The sequence below is a fragment of the Excalfactoria chinensis genome, chromosome 8, assembly GCF_039878825.1.
Source record: "Excalfactoria chinensis isolate bCotChi1 chromosome 8, bCotChi1.hap2, whole genome shotgun sequence".
Classification (NCBI taxonomy): domain Eukaryota; kingdom Metazoa; phylum Chordata; class Aves; order Galliformes; family Phasianidae; genus Excalfactoria; species Excalfactoria chinensis.
The window spans coordinates 13420504-13444684 of record NC_092832.1 but is presented as its reverse complement, the minus strand read 5'-3'; the positions used below and the strand labels follow the sequence as shown (position 1 = coordinate 13444684).

The 24181-nt window shown below is 51.6% G+C and overlaps 1 protein-coding gene across 1 annotated transcript in view; it reads left to right on the top strand.

Moving 5' to 3' along the window:
* The window catches only part of PAPPA2 (pappalysin 2), a 70541-nt gene that overhangs the window by 42525 nt on the left and 3835 nt on the right, over nucleotides 1–24181 (top strand). The window contains exons 14-20 of the mRNA XM_072343236.1: nucleotides 1491–1662; nucleotides 2936–3113; nucleotides 4918–5131; nucleotides 9960–10128; nucleotides 10348–10480; nucleotides 11514–11623; nucleotides 15109–15180. Coding sequence (XP_072199337.1) covers nucleotides 1491–1662; nucleotides 2936–3113; nucleotides 4918–5131; nucleotides 9960–10128; nucleotides 10348–10480; nucleotides 11514–11623; nucleotides 15109–15180 — 1048 coding nt within the window. The remainder of the gene's footprint in view (nucleotides 1–1490; nucleotides 1663–2935; nucleotides 3114–4917; nucleotides 5132–9959; nucleotides 10129–10347; nucleotides 10481–11513; nucleotides 11624–15108; nucleotides 15181–24181) is intronic.

Below are 24181 nucleotides of genomic sequence, written 5' to 3'. Positions count from 1 at the left end.
CCCCTCGCACACTAGGGCAAAGGCTGTGTCACTGGGAGAGGGCACCGGTGGAGAACAGAGCAGTGCAGGGAAGGTGGCTGCAGGCAGGAGGGAGGGGAGAGGTCTGCAATTGGTACCAGATGCCCTCAGAAGCTAATGACCTGACAAACGCTGTGCTCGTAAAACAAATTCTTTAAAAAGGAAGCAAATGGAAATATAAGCTAGTGAAAGAATTTGCAGCAGCTGCCCTGAAACCATTTCTCACTTCATAAACAGGTCTGCATTGAAAAAACAGCCCCTTTTTTCTTGTTCTCCTTTGTGGTCCCCTCCCGTGCCATTCCTCCCCTCTGTCTGTGCCCACCAGCTCTTTGGAGGCTGTGGCCCACAGGTTTCCACTGTGCCTTTGTCCAGATCTGACAGCACATCGCGTTCCCTTTGCATCCCCGCTGGCAGCAGTTTCTGTGCATTTGTGGAATTCCTGGCTGTGCGTCCTCGGCTGGTGGGGTCGGGCAATGCAAGATGCAAAAACAGCACAGTGTTTGCTTTCTGAGTGCCAAGCAGTGCACAAAGCTGTGGGCAGCCCCATGCAAAGTGAGGCTTGGCCAGGGAGCAGGGGGAATGCTGGAGGGTACCTTCCAGCTCCAGGAGGGCTGCTGGCATTTTGGCACTGGTACCGCTTGCAGATGGTTAAAAGAGCATATGAAACGAAACAGTTCTGGCCACCAAATGTCCTGGGGCTTAGCTCGTGGGAGCAGTTGTGTTAAGCCTGTGTCATGTCCTAATTCCATCCCAGTTTACTCATCCACTGCTGCATTTCACTGATGGAGAACTTGGTCTCCTAGCTAGTGTCACTCTCTGCTCTGGGGTATTTTGTGATGCTTAATCACTGAACAGCAGGTCCTTGGCAGAGAGCTGCTGTAGTAAGGAAAGGGCTGCTTTTTTTCTGGGAACAGGTGACACCTTGCAGATCTCCTCAGCCCTCTCACAACCTGAGATGGTTCAGAGAGGAGGGTTGTTCTTCCCTTATCCATGTCTCACCTTGGTGGCCACAGAGAAGTTTTAGAGATGGAGAGATGTGTGTTGAGGTGGGCTTATTCCCAAAGAGCTGGCAGGTAGTTGGAAGGTTGGTTCTCCAGTATCTGCAGAGGTTTCTTGTCCAACAAAACCTTGTATTGCAGTTGAACATGTGCTGAGGGTTCTCTGATGTCTTGTGTAGGGTTTGACATACGTACTGCCCTTCTAGAGGTAGAGGATTTATGCTAGAATCATAGAGTCATAGAAAAGCTTAGGTGGGAAGGAAACTTAAAGATCATCAAACTCCAACTGCTGCCATGAGCAGTGTTGCTAACCACCATTCCAGCCTACCCTTTGCTCCATCCTGAGATCCCTTCATCTTTCCTTCCATATGCATCCATGACCTGCCGAGCATCCCATGCAAGTGCCACCTGGTCAGTCCCTTGCTGCAGAATGCTGGGAACCTGGGGTTGACCCTTCCCTTTTCTTCTCCACAGCTGTGCCTATGGTGCCTGCACAGGGCTGGGAAGCTGCACGCAGCCCCTGCTTGCTCACGTCGCCAGCCTGAACTGCTCCTCAGATGGCCCGAGGCACATGGTGTGCTCCGTCACCTGTGAGCAGGGCTTCGTGCCACGCTCTGGCAGTGGGAAGAGCCTGGGCTCCTCACAGGTGAGTACCACCCTTTGACTGACTTCTTGTTTCCAAAGGTTTCCAACTCCAGGCTTCTCGCAGCCTTTCCAGAAAATGGCATTCTAACAGCAGCTCTGATGCTGGACCGCAGTGCTGGTTGTGCTGCTCTGCTGCCATCTTCCTGCATCCCCATGTTGCCCACAGCTCTTCCAGGCTAAACGCCAGAGCAGAGGACATCTCAGGCCAAGGCGACACACTCCAGAGGGAGGGGCAGACACTTCTCTTCCCTGGAAGGGAGGGTTAAACATCCCAGGGACATTTTCTCTTTTAAAGTTGAAGTTAGTGGCTTGGGGAAAAAATGAAGTCATTGCAAAGTGACTATATTTAGATGGCTACAGAGAACAGCCTCTGGGAGCTTTTCTTCCTTTGTGCTTCCTTGCCTGAGCCTGTGAGGCAGGGCAGAGGTCAGCATGAAAGGGCTCATCCTGCTTTCCAGAAGACCAGGATCTTCCTTGTAAAGTTGTAAGCCATCTCCGCTCTCAGCCGATGATGAGGAGACCTGGGGCTGGAGGTCCTCAGAGCAGAGCAGCTTGGATGTGGGCAGTAACCTTGGCAGTGCTTTGGGCACAGTGTGTACCATCCTTAGCTTGTTCCTGGAGAGGGGACAGGAGCTGAGCTGGCTACCCCACAAGTCCAAGGCAGAGTGTGAGATTCACACATATGTAGACAAGCAGAGGTAAATCGGGCCATGGAGACACGGTGGGCCTCATTCCCCCTGGAGAGCCCCAGATGTTCACCCTGGTAGGGACTGGGAAATGCAGTGAGGCAGGAGGGATGCACCCCTCAGCCTCTGAGTGGAAGGGGAAAGATATATTTTTCCTGCACACCCTCTTTGGGCTATGGGGATGGGTATGGGAATCATAGCACACCATCATGTACTGCTCTGTTTTGGCAAGGTCAGTACCCGATATTAATCATATGGAGGGCTGGAACCCCTGGCAGCTGGGACTCAGGTTCTCATGCAGGCCCCCAGCTGTGTAAGAGGGGCTATGTAATGACAACTTGTAATTAAGATTTTAGAAATCTCTGATTTCAGTGAAGACTTTGGGCATGACAGGATAAGGACACTTGGGGAAAACCAATCAACAGGAGAGGTGCCCATCAATACCTGAGTTAAGACTTGATCTTGTGGGGAAGAAAATGGTAGTGTGCAGAGCTGGGAGTAACTCCTTGCTTAGGAAACTGTTTTCAAGTAAAACACTGCCTTAAGGCTCATTTTCTGGGGTCTGATGGAGACTTGCTTTCTCTGTAGCAGGAGGTGATGCTGATGTGCAGTTCAGGGCGGTGGGACCGATCTGTGACTTGTGAGCCTGTTGACTGTGGTGTCCCTGACCAGTCACATGTCTACTATGCGGAGTTCTCCTGCCCCAGGGGGACCACCTACCTGAAGAGATGCTCCTTCTCCTGCATCCACCCTGCCAAGCTTCGAGGTACGGTCTGGGGTGCTGAGAGACTTAAGTCTCCCTTTTTGGTGCCTGTCCCAGGTTGTTCAGGACTGAGCAGTGATATTTTGAATTTCCCAGTTTGCTTCTGCCTTTGAGAGTCCTCCCCAGAATGATGGACATACATCCCTCTTGAGCAGGGTCACCATGTCATGGGGATAATCCCTGTGATGCCCATCCCTGGTTGGCAGCCCACATCCTCAGGGATGTCTTCTGCTAACTGGTGAAGTCTGGTTGGCTGTGGCATTACACAGATGAGTGAAGCAAGAGTGCAGACAAACAGAGGGGATTTCAGAGAGCCGCAGATGGCCTGGTGCCTGGCGGCTGTGGGAAATAATGTGGTTCAGCAGGCCTGGGGCCTTATAACGCCATAGAGACTGATGCCCACAGCTGCAGAGCAGTCTCAAGATGTGCACCACCCAGACACACAGCAGTCCTCCAGACACGCCACGGCCTGACTTTCATTCTGCCGACTCCATCAATACCCGCAGGAATGTTTTTAAGCCAAGTCGGAGAAAGAGAGCTACTGTTCCTGTCTATGCAAGGCTGAGCTGGATGGGATTTCGGGGGTAATTGCCTTGACAGCTTCAAGCATTGGGACTTTATGTGAGTTTCCACCAGTGCCTTTGCTCTGAACAATCGCATACAACAAATCATTTTAATGGGTGCCCTATTTTACGGCGACATTTATAGCCGAAACGCATGAAAATCATTTACTGTTTTTTTAGTTAAATCTAAGGAGCAAAACTGATGGTGGAGAATTAAGGTCTCATTTCATGACAGGAGGGAACGCCGCAGATCCCAGCGTGAGCTGATCAAAGGGCAGCGCCCGAGCGACAGCTCGACGGGCCAAGCTCCGCACAGAGCCATGCCGTTGCCTTCAGTGGGTCAACCCAGGGCAGGCATGAAGCTGATATTTCCTTGACAGCCTCCTCTTGTTCCTGCTGAAGTCAACGGGAGGTTTGCCACGGGCTCCCTTGGCGTCCCATCCACGGGTGGCTTCCAGCAGCTGACAGCGGTCCCAGTGGGGCTCCGCCAAGGCCTACAAGGCGAGGGGGATTGCTGAGTCGTCAAGGCAGGAACGTGTCTGCTGCTTGTTCTTCCCAAAGGCTCTCAGTGCTCATAAATGCTAAGAATAGGCAAGGAAAGGATTGCATGTCTCCTGTCACGGCACTTGGAGGTGGGGACAGTCCATGCACCGCAGCCGTCAGGAATACTGGCTCTGAGCAGGAGCACAGCCTTGTCTATGAGCTGTTGTAGGCAGAGTGGTGAGACTATAAAAACAAAGTGATGCCTGGAGGAAGCATGGCACTGTCTGGCTGTACCATGAACCTGCTGGAGGCCCAATACAAAGCTCCTAAGAGAAAGTCCCAGTTCTTCGGTTCTACTTTTCTTCTTACTCAGCAAGAAGCAGCAACCTTAGCACATGGTGGATGCAGGCCTGGGCTCCTCTGGCAGGCTATGTGGGGTGAATGGAGTTGTGCTGAAATAAACATGAGGAAGGGCCCATGTTTGTGTTTTTGTCACTCACAGAAGCCCTCAGCCCACTGAAGACTCTCCTCAGGCATCAACAGAGAGGGGGATTTTAAGGGAGAGTTTGGGAAAAATATGCAGAACCAAGGTCATTTCTCTATCCTTTTGAAGCTGCCAAACTGCACATATAATTTATCTTTTTATGTACTGCCTCCTGTGGTGTTGTTACCCAACAAGAGGATGTGTGCTGGTAGCTCAGACCTTCCCTCAGAGGTGCTTCAGCACTGACCCAAACTTTCTACTTCTCTCCTGGTGTCAGGGATGAACCAATGGCTGACGTGCCTGGAGGATGGGCTCTGGTCGCTCCCTGAAGCCTATTGCAAGCTGGAATGTGATGCTCCGCCTGCCGTGCCCAATGCCAGGCTCCTGGTCCCACGCTGCATGCAGGGTAACCACGACGTGGGCTCCATCTGCCGTTACAAGTGCAAGCCTGGGTACCACGTGGCAGAGAACACAGCAGGCAAACCTAAGAAGTAAGTCCGGGTTGGGTCTGCTGTCACTTCTCCTTCCTGCTTTTGAACAAAGAGTACAGGTCATGATGCTCTGTCTCTGTCACTGCTTCAGCTGCTGGAAGAGGTATGAGGCAGAGCAGCTTGCTCTCATGCTTATTTCGTCAAATACAAGAGGCGTTCATCCACTTTAGAACAAAGCAGATGGGAACTCCATATAAGCTGCAGTGTATATTAAGTGCTTTAGCCTGAAGCGTATGAGTTGTCCGGTGCAGCTCAGTGCACTTGCCTCTTGCTGAAAAGTGTGTGCAGAAGTGTTTGCAGGCCTTTGAGTAATTCAGTAGGGCTGTGATAAGGTGACAAGTGATCAAAACAGATCACAGCACTAGGGTTGTAAGAACAAACAACGGCCTTCTGTTGGGGTTAATGTTTTACCCCCTGCACATCTTGGCTAAATTTGATCTCGAGTGTTTGTATTTCAATTGGAGAAGGTTTTCCCAGTGCTTTGGGGAAAAAATCCTGGTGATTCACTACCACCTCTGTGATGCTGGAGGGCTGAGCAACGTTTTGTCTGCAACACCTCCAGCTGAAGTCCCCTTGGGTATGGTCACAAAAGATTCCCTGGCAACAGCAGGGTCCTCCCCGGAGTCCCAGTGCTAGCCCCAATCAGATAATTATGTGATAATTGTTTAATGCCCTCTTCCAGTTTAAATTGGATGCAGACTTCAGCTCTACTTTGCTCTGGGGTAGGGTTGTTGTGCACTGGGAAGCAGCTGCCAAATTTCTTGCCTGGTAATGAAGGAAGTGGTTTCTGTAAACAGTTTTTCACAGTGTTAGGAGGATCTCTTGGGCCAAGAGGAGCAGAGCAAATTACTACTATGGCTACAGTCACATGGGCTGCTTTGCAAACTGGGGAGCAGCTTGGATGCCTGTGGCATTCAGGCACTGGACATGCAGTTAGATCAACACAGTCCCAGCCCTGCTGCCACCTCTGCTGTGGCAAAGGGTATTTTCTGGGAGATCTCGTGCTCTTCTGGTGTGCATGTGGCATCTGTGTAGGTCAGGACAGTCTGTAAAGTAAGTACCAGCCTTGTAAAGGACTGAGTGCTGCACAGGTGCTGCTGGGTACAAGAAAGTGAGACTGCTGATTTTTTTTTTAATCAGACTCCTGCAGTGCCTTTCTCCCATACGTTGTGTAGAACACCACAGCTGCTACATCCGTAATGGCAGTCCAAGCCCAGGGACTTTGCCCATAAGACCACCACCCTCTGGCCTGAGCCCTGGCTGGAATCTGACTGACAATGCCCAAGCCCAATTGCTCTTGGATGCAGATGCTCATGTGATTCCCATGGCCCCCATGCCACACTACTCCCTGGTCTTATTTCTACTGCTAAGTGCCTGAAGCATATGTTCAGAGCAACTCTCCAACAGCAGCGTCCGAGGCATTCCTCCTGAGGCCATCCTTTCATAGAATCACAGAATCATATAGTGACTTGGGCTGGAAAGGGCCTCAATGATTATCAGGTTCCAACCCCCCTACCACAGGGGCCAAGCCCCCTGCCCCTACCCCTTTTGAGGGGTATTGTGTTGCAGGGGTACTACAATGAGCTGGGAGCTGGAAAACTCAAACCCTGGGGAGATCTCTTCAGCTCCGTGTTTGCTTTCCCCAGTGTGGTATGATTCTTGGAAAGGTCTCAGAGATACCTTGAGGGAATGAAGCAAAAAAGGAACCAGGTCTTTTTGTCTCCTGTTCCTGCTTGCTCCATAACCAGTTCTTGGGATGAGCCCTGAGAAGCTGGCAGGACTGTCAGGAGATGTGCTGATGAGCCTGAGGAATAAATGGCCCTTCACCAGGATCAAGGGATACATGAGACAGCCCAGCCCCGTGGAGATGTCAGCTCCTCCACCTCATGCCCTCTTCAAAGACAGCAGCAGGCTGGTGGAGGCCATGAAGGAGAAAGAGGAGGTGGGGAACATGGATGGGAAGGTGGCCTGGAAGAATTTAGCTGGCTGAGGGCTGGAATGGCATCAGAAGGATGGCAGCGGGCAAAGCAGGACAGCCCATCCCAGGGATATCACAGCATAGCAGGGCACCAGGCCATGCACATTTGTGGTGGGTACAAAGGTGCAGGGCTCTCGCCTCTCCTGCCCACATCTGGTCCCTTCCAGATAAAAGACAAACATGCAGGCAGCCGGGAGAGCCAAAAGCCAGGTAAAGAAAACAGGCTGTCAGCAGGGCTCCATGTCATTTCCACTTCTAAGACCTTTGATAAAGATTTACTGCCCAGGTTGCTCAGGCTGTAGAATCCTTACAAGCTAGCCTTGCTTTCTTTTAACTTCCCATCAAATCTCCCTCCTTCCTCCTCCTCTTTTCTGAAGCCACCAGTCTCCTGCCATGGGAGATGAGGTGGCTTTGGGCTCATTCATCACCACTCCTGTGTGGTGGACCCCAGTGTGGGTCTGGATCTCAGCCAGGCTCCTGCTCCCACAGCCTTGGGGCTGAATGGGGCTCGTGCCTTCATATTGGGTGCAGTCCCAGGCGTCTCCCGGTCTCCTCTCCCCATCAGACATCACACTGCCCAGCTGGAGGGGGAAGCGCTTACTCTGATTTTCCTGGCTTCCTCATTAATCCTTGTGAAATGCCGCTAAGCCAGATCAGAAGGAGTCAGGGGGCCTGGAAACTTCAAGCTGCTTCAAGGTATTTCTTATTTTATTTATTTTTTTAAAAGCCTCTCCCTTCCCTCTTCCATGCCTGAATACAAGCTGCCCCCTTCATTTGTGCAGTGACGGTCCACGTGCCACCTGGGGTGGGGCAAGCCTCCAGAGTGGGGGGGACTGCAGTCCAGGTCTGGAGAGGCTGCAGAGGGACAGGGAGAGGTCATGCATGAGGTTACCCTGGAGCTCAACCAGAATCCCCAGTGAGGGCAATGGGGCTGCACAACATGACATGCCTCTGTGCAAAGACCGTGAGGTGCCTCCCCCTAGTCCTTCTCAGCTCCATGCTAAAGGTCCTCTGCTGCAGGTTGGAAGAACAGCAGTGACGTGCAGTGGCTGCATCAGTTATACTGGCCAGGTGGCCAGCTGTGCTGCTGCTTTGAGAAGGAGTTTTGCTCGGCGCTAGAGGCTTTGTACCACTGCTTTGCTCCTATTGCCCTAAAGTCATCAGCTTAACCTCCGGTGTAGCTGCAACGCAGCAGTGCAAGGAAAGCCCTTCTCTGCTCTGATTTACTCTGCATGCCAGGCAATGACAGAAAGGTAAAATGCTGCTTGAGGAGTTGGGCAGAGCAAAGTCTTCAAATCAGTGAGGTCTGATGGGGATGTCTTTGAAAGGCAGTGAATAATATCCTGGTGGAGGGGGCAGCAAGCAAGAGCAAGAAACTGGCATTGGGCTGTAGCTGCAGATGTCCACAGTGAGATACAGAGATGTTTCTCCCCACCACCTTTCCAAGATTGGATGTAGTTTCAATTCTCTTTGGTCAGTTCAAGGCTCCTGCTTGAACTGGGGGCCCTGCCATGTCCCCTCCCTTCCTGTGCCTTCCCTGTGTTATTGCTTGCGTTCATCAGAGCAGGAAACATCTGCCAATTTTATAAAGTCTCTAGAAAAAGTCAGGTCTCTGAAGGGGATTCTCAAAGAGCTTCAAATATTTAAAAAGACAGGAATGCTTTGAAAAGGCTCCCAAATGTCCCATCCAGCAGCACCCAGCAGAAATATACACAAGCGCTTTGGGGGCAGTCAGACACATGTCCACAGCATGGTACTGCCTTGGGTCACTTCTTCTCATGTGCATTGTCTTACAGCCTTCTGAGTTGGCCACGTCTGGGCAAGCAGAGCAGGGTGCTTGCATGGACATGAGAAGGGCAGTTTGACCTGATGGAGACATCACCAAGACCATTGCATTGCACTCTGCCAGTGGGGCATGGCCATGGTCCCCACTGCTGTGGTGCTTGGTAGGTGGCACAGGTGGCCCCAAGGCAGCAGCTCAGAACAAGGGCAAAGTAGTGCCACCCTGAGGGGTTTCTGCAGCCCAGAACTGGACGTTAGATTCTCTCTGCAGGGCACCTGGAGCCCTGCTTGATAGCTTTGGCAGCTGGAGTGGGCAGAGGCAAGCCCTGTGCAGAAGATGTGAAGTCTATCTTGCTGCCGAGGCGAAGAGACAGAGAAGCGGATGGGCTCTGCTCCTGGCCTTTCTCTCCCCTTCTTTTTCATCCTCTTTTTGGCAAGCGGTTCACTCAGGGGCCTTTTCAGCTGCACAAGCTCGTGTTGGTCTGCTCTGGTGCGGCAGCTCCTCAGTGAGAGTGGGATTGACAGCTCTGGCCGCTGCACAAAGAGGAGCCTCAGCAGGGCTGGGTGTGGGCCAGCAGGATTTACAGGGGAGGCTCGCTCCTCCAGCAAAGTATGCAGCTACTGGCGGCAGGACAAGGCAGCCCTGCACGTACCCGTGGGGGCTGAGGGCAGGGAGAGATCATCCAGAGCTGCTACAAAGGATGGAGAGTGGTGGGGAGCACAGGAAGAAGTGTCTGGGGCTCCAATACCAGTGCTGTGGGAAGCATGAGAAAAAGTGCCCAGGGCTCCCAAATCATAGAAACACGAAGGCTGGAAAAGATCACTAAGATCATCTAGTCCAACTGTCAATTCATTGCCATCACGTCCACTAAATTGGTGTGATGGGGTGGTGGGTGGTGTGAGAAGCGTCCAGGATTCCTAAATCAGCACAAAGGGAAAGAAGGTCCTGGCTGAGCATAGGTTATCCTGGAGAGCAGTGTGGGGAAGCCCCATGCGTGGGGGTTTCAGGACCAAGAAGGATTGTTTCTGGAGTCTGCAGTTCAGCTTTCTTTCCATCTCCCTTCCCAGGAAGTTCCTGAAGGTGCAGTGCCTGGAGAGCGGGCAGTGGGAGGAGGGACGCTGCATCCCTGTGGTGTGTGAGCCACCCCCACCAGTGTTTGAGGGCATGTACAACTGCACCCAGGGCTTTGAGTTGGACAGCCAGTGTGTCCTGAGCTGCGAGCCACCAGGATCACGGGTGAGTGATGGGACGGGGTGGGGGTGAGCCACACATTGGGCTTCAGAGCACTGCAAAATAGCAGGGCTGGGCATGTTGGGGCATTTGGGTACCACTTAAAGCTAAACCAGAGCTCTACTCACTGCTGGAGATGACTGTGGTGGTGTGGGCACCAGCCACAGCATGGGATGCACCCCAGCTTAGGGTATCTCCAGATCCTGGTTTCTCTCTTCTCTCCAGGTTCCCATTGTCTGCACCAAGGAGGGCACGTGGACAGAGGAGTTCAAGCTGTGCAAGAGCCTGCAGGGCACCTGCCCATCACCCCCAGAGCTCAACCTTGTGGAGTACAAGTGTGAGCAGGGGCACGGCATAGGTGAGGGCAGGAGAACACCCTGCAGAAACCCAGACCCTGTGTTGAGTCAGCCGTCCTGGAGAGCCAGCTGGAAGGTCACAGTGACTCTTCTACTTGGGCCAATTCCCATTAAATCTGTGAAAAAAAAAAATGTTCTTCTTTTTCAGTCTCCTCTTGAACACAGAGCCCTAAGGTGGCTTTAGCCCTGTGCATCCCCTGGTAAGATAGAATTTGCATCAGCGTAAGCACTTCTTCAGGAGCAAGTACTGACTCATCTCTAGGGCAAGCCCAGCCCTCTGTAGTGCTTTATCTCACCCTCCAGCTCTCAGTCCCACTGCAGCCTCTGCACTTAATGTGACTGCTGACATCTGCAGGGTTAATGGGGCAGGTCTGAGATAAGAGCTGGAGTGACAGCTGTGTGTAACAGGGTGCTTTCACCAGATGAGGGACCACATCATCCATTTCTTTCTAAAAGACTTGGTGGTTTTTCAGATGCAATGCTGCCACAGTCATTACATCCCAGCTTGCATCCTGCTGGATGGAACATTAGTGTAAAACCCAAAACTGGCTGAAGCTTGGCCAAAGGTGAACTTGGGACAGACCTAATGTGAAGCTGAGACTGAGGTCGGGACCCACCTGCTTTACCAAGTGGGAGTTTTACAGCTTCTTGTCCTCCTGGGTCATAGGAAGTCATGGTAGAAGAACTGTTAGAAATACTTTCTGACACATCAACAAGCAGCCATAATATCCAAGACCAGGCATGTTTTCATGTTGGGTCCTATGTCTTGCCATCATGGCTTGGATTCATTTCTTCGGGCATGTTTACTTGTTACCTCATTCATGAGAGGGGTAACAGCTGCAAAAAGCTCCTGTAAACTCTCGCATAAGTCAGGGCTGGGGAAAGAAATTGTCAGCTGCTGGTAGGCAAAGGATTTCCTTCAAATGCATCTCAACCCTCAGTGAGGAGCTGGCATGTTGGTGTCCGCCACCATCCCACAGCAGACAGTTGCCTGCCTCCTGCTGCAATCCCTTAAAGCTGTCTCTCCTTCCTCAGGTGCTGTGTGTGTACCTTCCTGCATTATCCCCCCCAGCGATCCAGTCATACTGCCTGAAAACATAACAGCCGAGACTATGGATCACCGCCTGCAACCGACCAGAGTCCAGGTACGCAGGGAGAGAGCATTGCTCCAACAGAGCATTCACCATCTGTATTGGTTGTTAATATACAGATGGTAGCAAAGATGGTAACAAACGTACAGAAGGAATAAGCAAAGGGAAACTCACCAGTGGTGGTGCCTTGGCTGAAGAAGCTGGGGTGATCCTCACTGGAGAGCAATCTCCAAGAGATGCTGCCTCAGTGAGAGTCAGCCCTTAAATGAGGTCTCAGAGGAGGTAGAGTCGAGCTCCACCCCTTCTGGGAGCACAGCAACATCACTCTCACCTGTGCTCCCACAGCTGACCCCACACTTGCCTCAGCTGATTAATCAGAGGTTCAGGCTGTGATTACCAATCTCCCATACACCATCCATATACTTGGGAACCCTCAAAATATTTAGTGTGGCCAAATCAGTCTTCCCTCCTGTCTATCCATTGTTTTTTTAATTTGGCTTTGCTTTGGGTAAAAAGAGGGGCAGTAATTTGGGTGAAGAGCTCAGGGTTGGCTGGTTTTCTCCATGAGTGTATGCTCAGGAGATGCCTGTGGGTTGCTCATCTTGGCCACCTCTGCTCTGATGTCCACTTGGAGCCTGGGATGTGCTCCACCAGGGCTGGCATGGCCAAGGACACATCCTGCTGCATATGCAGGTATAAGGCATTGGAATGGGCCGTCCAGGGAGGTGGTGGAGTCACCATCTCTGGAGGCATTCAAGAGAGGTGGAGATGTGGCACTGAGGGATGTGGTAAATGGGCATGGTGAGATGAGTTGGGCTTCGTGATCTTAGAGGACTTTTCCAGACTTAATGATTCCAGATGTGCAGTTGCTAGGCTTAGACATAGTGGCAGGTCCTTCATTGGTGACCTCTGGTCCTTGTGAATTAACATTCACATGGAGATGAAATTTCTCCTGTAATGCTGTTCTTTGCCCATCTGGACCCCTTCTGTGTATATCTCTGTGGTGCTGGTGTAGCAGCTGGTGATGGATGCATGTAGATAGCCACGTTCCCTTTCCCCAGGCTTTGGTTAGATCTAGAGGAGGTCTCTGTAGTGCCCACATTCATCTTCCCGGATAGATCTCAGACCTGCTTCATTCAGGCCAGCAGAGGCCATGCCTGGTATCTCTGCACCAAGCCTGCTTCATCTAATGCCATGAGGCTTCAGGCTGATTCTTCTGCTTCATAACCAGTGCCCAGGTTTTCAGCATTTCTTCCTCCTCTTTCACACACTTAGGATGTTACTGCACAGCCTCCTGCCCTCCGAGACCAAAGCTCAGTGTAAGCTACTGGATGTTATGTGAGCTTTCCAGGACTCACAGGATACCTTTGTGAATGAAGCTAAATGCAGGAATCCTGCTGACTTTTGGGATGTGCCACATGCGATTGGCAGCCAAGGTGCTGTAATGACTGAGTGCAGATCAGAATTCACCCCTGGCAGAGGGCAAGGTGTGAGCCCTAGTCCCTGAACACCTGGCAGCAACAGTGTGGCCCCGGGCAGCGTGTCCCTGCCAGGGAGGAGGTATTGCCATCAACTGGGAGTTGGTTCTACAGCCAGGACCGCTGGCCACCCGCTTGCCTCTCCCTCCCCAACCCTTACTCATTCTGTAGGCAAAACAGTTCAAATAGCTCACATAGTTTGGATCTCCGTGGCACGACTTTCCCAAAATGCAGCTCCAGCGGGGTAATATTTCTTAAAATAAAACCGAGATGCAGAAGGAAGGAGGTGGAACAAAGGAAAACAAACAGTCCTTCTGGGAGCTGGCACCCCTATCCAGGCCTTCCCCTCCTACCAGAAAGCCGCAGAAAGCCCAGCAGCATCCCCATGCCATGTCTCCATGCCTTTGCAGCAGCAGGATGCCTGTAGCATGTGGGATTGTGGAGGTTGAGCCTTGGACAGATCACCGGGTGGCTTGGCCATAGGTTCTAATGCAAGGGAAACATTTTGGAGAAGTGAAGAACAGTGTTATTTTGAACTGCCCCTCGCAGCATCCCTGTGCCTGGGCTGCCTGGCTTTCCTCTCTGCCTCCTGCTGTGCTTGTGTTTCCAGGAGCTGCCATGCTCCCAAGGTGGTGGGGAGGATGTGACAAAACGCACCAGGACTGCAGAGGCTGCCTGGGGAGGGCACCGCTGTTTTTTATGCTCTCATTCATCACATCCTACAGCCAAGAAGGTCTGGGAACTCATTCAAGTTGTACAGCAACCGCATACAACATATCCAATGGGGTTGGGATCCAAGCATCCTTTGGGGTGAGCAGGAATTGCTCTCTCCAGCCTCTCTGTCCCACCCCATCACAGCTGCCTTCCCTGCTCTGGCTGAGGACATTACCTCTGGAGCTTGCTCTTGGCAACCCATTGGGTTGGACTGAAGACTTGGAGCAAGAAGGAGCTGAAAAATACAGTAGAAACACAGGGGTTTGTCTGCTACCACCTGCAAGGGTGCTACTACTACCCTGCCCTCTGGCCACCAGTCACTACCCTGGTCTACATGGGAAGCAGATGGAGATGCCACCAGCCAGCCTGCAGCTCCCTCACCCCTCCCATCACATACAAACCCAGGAGTAAAGCACCCCATGAAACCATATTGAGGCAGAGCTGCTCCATCCCATGATGAGGGTGCTGGAGCCATGTTGGTGGAAGAAAGACATGTCCATCCATGTAACACCCGTGCTATGCAGGGCATCCTAGGACACTTTCACAGGCCAGCCGTTGTTTTATGGGGCCTCAGATTTCAAAGCCTGCTTGAGCTTTACAAGGAGGAAATTGCCTGTGTGGTGGGGCTTTTCTTCCCCCATATAATCATGAGTGTTCCCAACAACCCCCTTCTGAATTATGGGGACGGAGCGTTCCAGTTAGATGAAACTGAGTCCTCCGCATCCAGTTCTTGTGTCCAGTTGGCTGCAACTGCTGACTTAAAACCTCATAAATACCTCTGCGGTGGGGGTGAGAGTGAGGCTGGTGTATCCAGCCCCAGCCAAGTCCAGGGAGTTGAGTCCCCAGGTGTCTCCCTTGTGGACACAGCTCTCAGAGCTGTGCGGGTGAATTGATGCTGGTGTCCAGGGACAGCTGGCTGGGACGTGAGGCTGGTGCAAGTGGGAAGTTGATAAATACAGCACGGTGTGCTGAGATGAATAGAGGACTCCATCTGTGGTAATCATGGATGGCGACTTCCCAGCTTGGCTGCTGCCCACCATGTGCTGCCAGCCAAACCCAGATCCTGGTGATCCTTACCATCTCCCCTTTTCCTCTCCTGGGGGTCCATACATATACATGCACATGCATCTATCTCTTTATCCAGGCTCTGCTTTGAACCGTGTAGTCTGCTTTGTGGGTGAAGCTTGGGTTCAGTGAGCTCCAAAGGGTTTCCTCCAGGCAGAGGTGCAGGAGGGTGATAGGGCTGATCTGCCTTGTGGAGCTCCAAGAGACCCTGCGCCACTGGGAGCATGCTTGTGTCCTCCCTCCACCATCTCCCTAACAGTTCTTTTCTCCTCTCCTCCCCAGCACATCGTATGCACGGGCAGGCTGCAATGGTACCCAGACCCCTCTGCCATCCACTGCATCCAGTCATGTGAGGTAAGCTCTATTTCCCAGCACATGGGACAGCTCCAGCCCTGCGGTGCAGCTGGGTAGCGCGGATGTGGGGTCTTTATGATCAGATGAAGTCTGCGATGGGTTGGCATAGTGGAGGTCTGCGATGGGTTGGCATGGAGAAGGTCTGCTGGCGTCTCAGTGTTTTGGCATTCACCCGGAGTGTGCGGCCAGGGCAATGCTGGGGGTGAGCTGCAACGCGCCGCGTGGCCACGAAATGGGTCCAGGGCTTCGTGCCGCATTTCCTTCCTTGCGCTCTTCTCAGCCAACCTGGGAAGAAAATTCTAGCAAAAGGATTTCACTGGCAAGGGGTATCCCCAAAAATCGTGTGCTGACTCCAAGCCTGAATATTTCCTTAACCAGATCTGCAGTTCTAGAGTAATACGGGTCCAGAAAAGCCCTGCGTGACTCACGCGTCCAACCAAAACAAGGAGGATTTCCAACGTCGTGTGTGCAAAACAAACCGCTCCCCAAGAATCTGCAGACAAAGAATTCCTTGCAGAAATCGGTTAGCCACTCATTTGGTTTTGAATAATTACCCGGCAAGAGAAAATCATAGGCAGCCTGGAGTCGGTTCACAGAGGAAATGAAAAATAGGCAGTCTTTGTCGAGCACGATTTGTTATTATGATTGAGGGTAAAAAAAATATAAAGGGGGGGGGGGGGAAGAAGAGGGAATTTTGGAATGTTGTCTGCTAAAAATTTGGGATTTCTACCAAAAAGGAAAATGTAAATGAAGTCTACACACCAAAAATAGCTTTGGGTTTTGCTGATTTTTTTTTATTATTATTATTTTATTTTTTTTAAATGAACTCATTTCAATGCAAATGATCAGGTTTTGCTCGCTGGTTCTGCCTAGCTCAGCTCTTTGTCAGCTGAAGGGTGGAAGAAAGGGCAGCATGTGTGGCTGTTTGTGACTGTGTGGCCTCGATGCAGCAGTGGACATGTCCCCAGGGAGGAAATGTGTTTGGCGGGATGTGCAGCAGTTATCTCCCAAACCTGGTGGCTTGTTGTGTCTTGCTCCTGTAATCTGTAAGGCAATAGGCTGTTGTGTGCTAGAGAGGAGTTAGATGGCTGAGTACCAGAGCTCAATGGTGGATTCAGTGCCTTGGGAAGCTCCATGTCTTCTAAAGCTCAGCTTCAGGGCAGTGTATTTGAAGCAGGAAGGTTTTGTGGCTCATCTTGGGACTGTGTCTTCAGTGTGAGATCTCATAAGGGATGATGGAAAAATGCCAGTTAGTTTGTTTGCATGAGAGAGAGACACTGAGTCTAAAATCCCAGTGTCTCATAGCAGTACTCCCTGTCTTCTCGTTAGCCACCTAAGCATGCTCGTGGCCAACACAAGCTCTTTCTGTTCCTGGATGTTGTCATCCTCATTTACTTCTAGGGAGCATTCCCAGACAAGAGTTGTAGCCTACAGCTATAACTTAAGCAAGCCAAAACCTTGCAGTGCCCTAAAAGCAGATAGAGAGTCTACTCTCGTCATTATTATCATATACTTTTCTACACCTTTTCTGCTTTTAATTACTCTTCCAGTAGAAATGACTGAGCAGTACACGCTCTTCCAGCTGCAGTCTCACCAAAGCCCTGCACAAAGCCTATGTGTAAATCTCTTTTGATAAGACCCAGGAACGTATCTGTCATTTCTGCAGTTGCATCAGTCTGGCAGCTCAGAGAGACCTGAGGTCAGCAAGTACACCCAGATCTTTCTCTGAATCCTTTGTTTCCAACTGATGAGCTCCAAGCTAACAGCAGATGTTTTACTATCAGCACAAGAGCTTGCCCTTCAATTTTACACAAGTGAATGTCATCCTGTTTCTCTCCCTAGTCCTCAGGTCATCTCTTTGTCAGATATCCTGATCCTCCTCTGTGGAACAATGCCTTCCTCCTTGTTAGCAATTTCATCAGCCAGGCCTGTTTTTAAGGTCACAGTCACTGCAATACTAATGAAGATTCATCCTTCAGGCTGTTTTCTTTGCCCTGAAGCTTTCCTCTCAGAAACAGCTCACAGCCGCCTCCTCCCTGATCTCCTCCTCTCTTCTCATGTCTTTGATTACTCTTTATGTTGGACTGATAAGCCAACCTTTTAATACATGTTTTATAGTAGACATTATATTGCTACAACTCTTCCTCGAAGGTATTGCTCAGAAGGCTGCTAGGCACTGGGAAGATGAAGTGTTACCAGTCCACTTCTCTGACCAAAGGAAGTGCCCCAGACTTGGTTTCCATCTCATCTGTGCTCTCTTGCACCCGCACGCCCTCAATCCCCTTTCTCTCCTGCCTGCATCTTCCTGGGAGATCTTGGAGGCCATTTCACTTGCTGTGAATTTCTTGTGGGCTGTGGAGATGCCAGGCAGTGAGAGTAGGGTATGGATGAAATACAACCCATAACCTGGCCTTGCTGCATGACATTCCCCACTCATCCCCGTGTCTCCTTCATCTGCACAAGGAATCTTCTGCTTTTGGAGATCCTCCTGGGTTTGGTGTGGTTCAGCTCGACTTGCCAGCTGTGTGGGATGTCTTAGGCCTGGATTCCTCCCTATCTAACAGTAATCCTTCGCTGGAGGAACCTCCTTTTGGAGCCCAGCCTCTGCTCTCCACGCTGTTCCAGTGGCCTCTCCAGGTCCCCTCAGGTCTGAGTCACTCCTTGGAGATGCTGTCGTCTCTTACTGAGTGCACTGGATGAGGAATTGCTTTCATCTGGCCGCCTTGTTCAGGGAACAGCCCTATTCAGGAGAAGTGCAGCACTCCCAGCTGCTGGCACAGTCCCTCCCCACAGGGTCCTCTTCAGGATAGGGCACAGTGAGCAGCAGCCAAGCCCAGCTTTGACCAACCCAGCCCCACCTCGTCAACCTCCCACTGGAAATTTCAAGTCACCATGTAATGGCATCAGTGAGATTCTCGTTCATCTCTCTCCTCCACTGGCAGCAGACCAGCCTGCCTGCTCATCCCTCTCACTCCTCTCCCCACCTCCCTTCCCTTCCCATTAATCTGGCCGTCCATCTGCCTCCCCATCTCTCGCTGCTCTGTGCCAAGTTCCCCATCCCCTCGGCGCAGAGGCACGTAGTTCAAGGAGAGAGGGAGTGATGTGAACCCTTCCAGAAGCCCATCAGGAATACGAGTTAGCACTGAGATGCTTTGCTTCTCGAGGGCCAGCGGAACATCTCATCCCCTTCCATCAGTAGAAAAACAGATGGCAGCACTGGGAGGAGAGGGGAGGGGGCTTGGGGCTGGGGGAAAGAATGGCTTGTCCCCATTGCTGTCCTGGTGCTGTGTGAGTCCATCCATGAAGGTGGCTAGTGCTTGCCACACCTGGGAAAGCAAAGCAGTCTACAGCCCACGCTGCCCACCAGCTCTGCACTCTCCTTACTGCCACTGCAGGAGGAATACACTGCAGTTCAGGTACAAAAGCCCACCTCTTTTATCACTGTCATATTCACCGGATGGAGTAACACCACCATCCTGAAGAGAAACGTAGGCTGCTCTTGCAGTGATCAAGCAGACATGGGCAGCCAGGCTCTTCTGCAACATTTCCACTTGCACAGGTAGCAAAGGGTTAACTGTAGCAGGTGTAGGCACCCTATCTGCCTTCTTAGTGGGAAACACTTGGGGTTCTGGTGCTGGTCTGAGCTCTGAGGCTCTGCCTGTCCTGCCTAAGGCCACCTGGCTGGGTTCTGAACAGCCCTGCTGGGGGACAGCCAGGAACATCAGCATGAGGCCACTGCAGGTGAAAGCAGCCCATGGCAGGAGGCTGTGGCTGGCGTGGGTTGCCAGGGATTTTGCAGGTCTTTCCCCCATGAGGACAAGGTCTCTCTGCCCTTGCGTGTGCTGCCGATCATGTTATCACGATCGTAAAACGTTAAGCTGTTCTCTCTCTTGTGGTTTTCCTGAGTAATTGCAGTGGAAATTATGAGTTAGGGATGGAGGCATGTTTGTGGCTGCAGGCTGTTCTCGCCTCTCGTGACTCAACAGGTAGCCAGGACCCAGTGGGGTCTTCTCAGCTCTTCTCAGCGCTGTGCACAAAACCCTCCCTTGGCACCTCCATGGCTTGTGTCCAGCATTTGGCAGCTGCAACTGACCCCTCCAACAGCATGTGCAGTAAAGGCAGGTGGAAGTCTCATCTAAAATCAGGGTCCAATTGTAACAATGCAATGGGAGATAGAATGGGGCTGCGCAGCAGGTGGCTGCTGCTTCTTCATATCCATGAGACATTTTGTTGCCACGCCACAGGGGCTCTTGGGTTACACTGTGCTCAGCACAGGGAACCAGGCAGAAGTGTAATGCTGGAAGAGGTCTCTTCTGTGCTCCTGGTCCTTACGGAAATGGGGCACCCCAGCTGCTCTGAAAAGTGGCCAGATATCTCAGCATGGCCATTTAAATTCACTCTCTTCGTGGTGTTAATGCACTGGCACAGGCATCATGGGAATCATCATCCCTGGAGCTGTGGGGATGTGGCACTGAGAGATATGGTCAGCGGGCATGGTGGGGGTGGGTTGACCATCAGACTTGGCAATCCTAGAAGTTAAACCTTAATGATTCCATGGGAGCATTTTGTGACTCCTTTATCTAGTCTGCTCTCTTCCTCTGTCTGCCACCTGCCCTTGATAGTGTGGAGAGGATCCTTCTGCAAGGAAGGTGACTGCTGTTCCTTCAGGTGTCCCACCAGAGCCTACAGGACCATGTGCTCCAGGTGAGCACACACCTAGTGAGTTGCTCAAGACTCTGGCACATTCCCATGTAGGACAGTGTGTGCCACGTCTCAAGAGAACATGGTGAAGCAATCCATGTGACTAAACTGCAGTTTGTGGTCAGCGTGGGCTCAGATGCAGCCCCTGGCCTGAAAAGGGAAAGTCCTGGGTGGCAGGCAGCTCTCTGGAGGTGGAACTGTCTATATACCTGCTGGGCACATTTCCATGCTGCTTAGCTCTGGCTGTGGGCCGACCCAGCACAGATTGCTTTTCCTCCAGCATTCCCCTGAGGTGTGCTTTTCCTGCCCTGCACACAGACTGATCATAGAAAACAGCTTTTCCTAAGGGGCAAAGCAAATTAATGGGCACCCAGAGACCACACAGCAGCACCAGGCCAGGGACAGGCTGCAGAACCCCACGTCCTGCTTCCTTCTTTCAGACGTTGCTGCAGCTGGGGATGCAGACAGGAGTGGAAAACCACTGAAGGCACCTACTGAAATCAGAATCATTGAGTCGCGTTTGACAATAAACAAACATCCCTGAGCGCAGCCCAGCCAACTGCTCTTCCAACACGAATATTCCCCTTCAGCTCCTTCATCCCTCGTACATTGTTTTTCTTTCTGTTTAAGATCTGTAACAAGAACTTGGCAGAAACCAGATACAAGTGGGTCAGGAGGCCCTTGTGGTTTTCAGGGCTTGTTTTCCATAACCCGTCCTATCCTGCAACATACTTTGCACGAAGGGCTTGGCAGGCGATGGCTCTGCCAGCAGCAGGCATGGTGCTGAGGGCAGGATGGCAGGTTTATGGCATGGGGAGCCCTGGGGACACCCCTCGAAGACCCTCAGGCTTTCCAGGAGTGCTATCTGCATGTGGCATCTTCCTGTGCTGCCTCTTGCTTATTCTTTCCTGCCTTTGGGTTATTCCTCCTTCTGTGTTCTCTGAGCGGTGAGATTGGGGTGCACAAAGGACAAGGCTAAGGGGACACCTGGAGACCTGAGAAGATGTGATTGATAATGAATGGCTTGGGGCACCAGTAAGTTCAGAAACAACTGACACTTCTTCATTTCACTTCCAAGCCATCCCTGGGGCATGTGGTTCCAAGAGGGGATATTAGCAACAATTTCTTCTCAGAAGGAACAGTCATGCACTGGCACAGGCTGCCCAGGGAGGTGGTGGGGTCACCATCCATGGCAGTGCTTAAGAACCATGGAGATGTGGCACTGAGGGATGTGGGCAGTGGGCATGGAAGGGTGGGCTGGAGTTTTGGACTTGGGGATTCAGAAGTCTTCTCCAATCTTAATGATTCTATGATTCTAAAAGGAGCACAGAAATGGCTCAGGGGACAGAAACCAGGTAACACAGAAATAGCGGATAAAACGCTGGTGCTGCAGGGATTGATTCCTTCTTTGTCTTCTCTCAGACACTTGGTCTCAGGTCTCAGGTGCTTCTTGCCAGATTTCTTCAGCTCTCCATCCTCAAGGTCTCTTCCCCTGGGAACAGCAGCTGGGCAGCACTCACTTGCTGTTCAGAGTGGCACAGGGCAACAAGGCATCCCAAAAATCTTCTTGACCAGGAGCCAGCCCTGTTCCCTCTCTGTCCCTCTCTGTGTTTTTCAGAGCTGATTTCCTCCTTGCGTGCCAGAGAGCCTCAGGAAGGAGAGAGGGAGAGTCAGCATGCTCGGGGTGTTGGGGAGGGGGGAGAAAAAATAATGAAATAAAAGGCACGCTGCAATAGAGAGAGGGCCAAGAAAAATATTCAATCCAAACAATGAACATTGTCATTTCCTCCCACAGTCTGCATTCCCCGTCAACTTCCCTGGGCAAACTGGAGGAGCCAAGAATTGCCGGGCTCCTTGCCCCACCAGCAGCAGTGTGTGCAAGGAAGGGGATGCATCCTTAGGACACTGTGCTGTAGCATCCCTCTAACTATGGCTGTGGCTGGAGGGACAGAGAGCAGCCTGCTTTTTCTATAGGGGAACAGTGCTTTGGAGTGGTGCTGAAGGGTTGGGACAATGACTTTTCCATGAGGTGTTTTCCAGGGATACAAGTGAAGATTGTGGGGTGGTGGATGCATTGGAGGGTTGAATAAACCTGGCTTTTAAACAAGGCTTTGGGCACACTTCGTGTCCTCCTAGAGACTTCCTGGAATAACAGAGCTTTCCTGGGGCTGCAGTAGGGTGGCAAAGAAGGAAAGGCATGGAGGTGACCCCTGCCTCCAGCCCCAGGGCAGCTCAATGTCCTGTGGCCATCAGCCCAGCTTTGGGCTGACACTCATCTACCTACTGGCTTCCACCTGCGTGGACTGAGAGCCACTGCTTTTTTGTGTCTGGCAGTGAGCACCTGCTGGTGCTTCTGGAAAACCATGTGCACAGCAAGTAGAGGCCTGTCCCTGCAGAGGTTATCACCCAGCCACAACCCTGCTTCCTTTGCTCCCTTTGATCTCCAGTCTTTCCATGGAGCTTGGCAATGACATCTCCAGGGCTGGTCTCTGCCTGTTGCCCATTCCAGAATGGTGCTCCCCTGCTCTTCTGGGGCTGCTGTGAGTGCTACAGCTGAGAAGAGCAAAGGCACCTGCAGAGTAAAACATGGCCATCATAGAATGCAAAGGATCTGAAGACCATTAAAGCCCAAAATACTGTTGCCCAAAGGAGAAGTCACAAAGGCAGCGAGAGGTTTTCTGACTTGTAAGAAGCACAAGAGCAATCTACCTGCCCTCCTTGCATAGAATCAGTGTGGCTGCAAAGTGCAGGACCTGCACAGCATCCTAGAGGCTGGGAGGAGACATTTTGCTTATGGAGGCTGAATTCTGAGACTAGGATCTGGGCTTTCTCTAGCTATAGGCAGATGGAAATCACAAGCATTTTCCACAGCAGCACAGAAGAGCTGTTCAGTACATAATTGGCCAGGTGCACACTGCATTTTTTTCCCCCCCTCTTTTTTTCCACCTTTCTCTGAAGCATCTGGAATGGGTCATTGCCAATAGGAAGGTACTGGGCCTTCAGGTCTGCTCAACCAGAGCAAAGCCTGCATTTCTGAGAAATGCTGTTCACCAAGTGCCCGTGACGCAGCACCAAAATATGTGCAATACTGATGGCATCTGTGGTTTATCCGTTCTGCTTTGCTGCCTTCTCCAAACCCAGCCTCTCTGGCTGCCTTGCTCACCACTGTTCCTGTCACACCCTTCCAAGCTCTTTCACAGTGAATCAACCTACATATAAGATTGAAGAAAAGCATCTGGACCCCATTCACCTAGCTGACGACTTTGGGATAAGAACAAAGGAGATGGCCCTTGCTCCTATATTGTCTGGTCTGGTTCATCTGCAGGGGCAGAGCCAGCAGCCTCAGCTCTTACTCTGGGAACTCTACAGGGGTGAGGGAAAACTCTGTGAGCAAAACACTGTGTGCACAATTGCTATTTTTATTAGGGCAGCACATTGCCCTGCGATGCCAGGTGCCATTCTCCACATGCTAACACATGCCCTGGCAATGCTCCTTCCAAGACTCAAGATGGATGAAAAAGCCCAGCTCTTGCTGTCATGCAAGATGGCCCTGCAACTCCCCATCATGTCCTAACTCACTTCCAAGTCCTTCTGGAGCCCTTGGCACAGTCTTGCCTGCCTTCGCCCCATGCGGGTGTTGTTTCCTTCAGAGCCACACAGTTCAAGTACAGGTTGGAAGCATCCGTAGGTGATTTTCTCTCTCAAATCACTTGTTCATACTTGGTTGCACTGCCTGTGTCCTCCCCTAGACTCTTGCAAGACCATGATGACACTAACACAAGCATGGACCAAGGGAAGCCAAGAGAAGCACCACAGTTTGATCTTTCTGCTTGTAAAAACTGGAGCCGGCTGGAGGCTCTGTGACAAAGCAGCAGGATTCATGGTATCTCCCTCACAGATCCAGTGAGAGCCTCAGCATCTCCTCATCAGCCCAACTCTGGTTGCTCTCCTTGATCTCCCATTGTCCTGTAAGCAATGAGACTGAACCTGTCCTGGTGCTGCAAGAACAAGGCCAGTGTCCCCAACCCATACTCCTGGCTCTCAAGAGTCTCCAGTCCAATTAGTCATTTCTTATTTTCCCCTCATACGTTTTTCCAATGTAATTTGGAGCATGAGCTGTTAAGTTTCCCCAACATGTGTTGCCATAGGAGCCTATATTTGTTTGGGGTGGGGAACGGGCTCTGGCGGATTGAGGAAAGGGGGCAATTAGCCCTAATAGTTATAGAGAGAAAGTGAGAGCGTCTCCTTGCCCATCCTGTTCCTGCCTCTGTCCTCCCCCACCTTGCACACAAAGCACGAT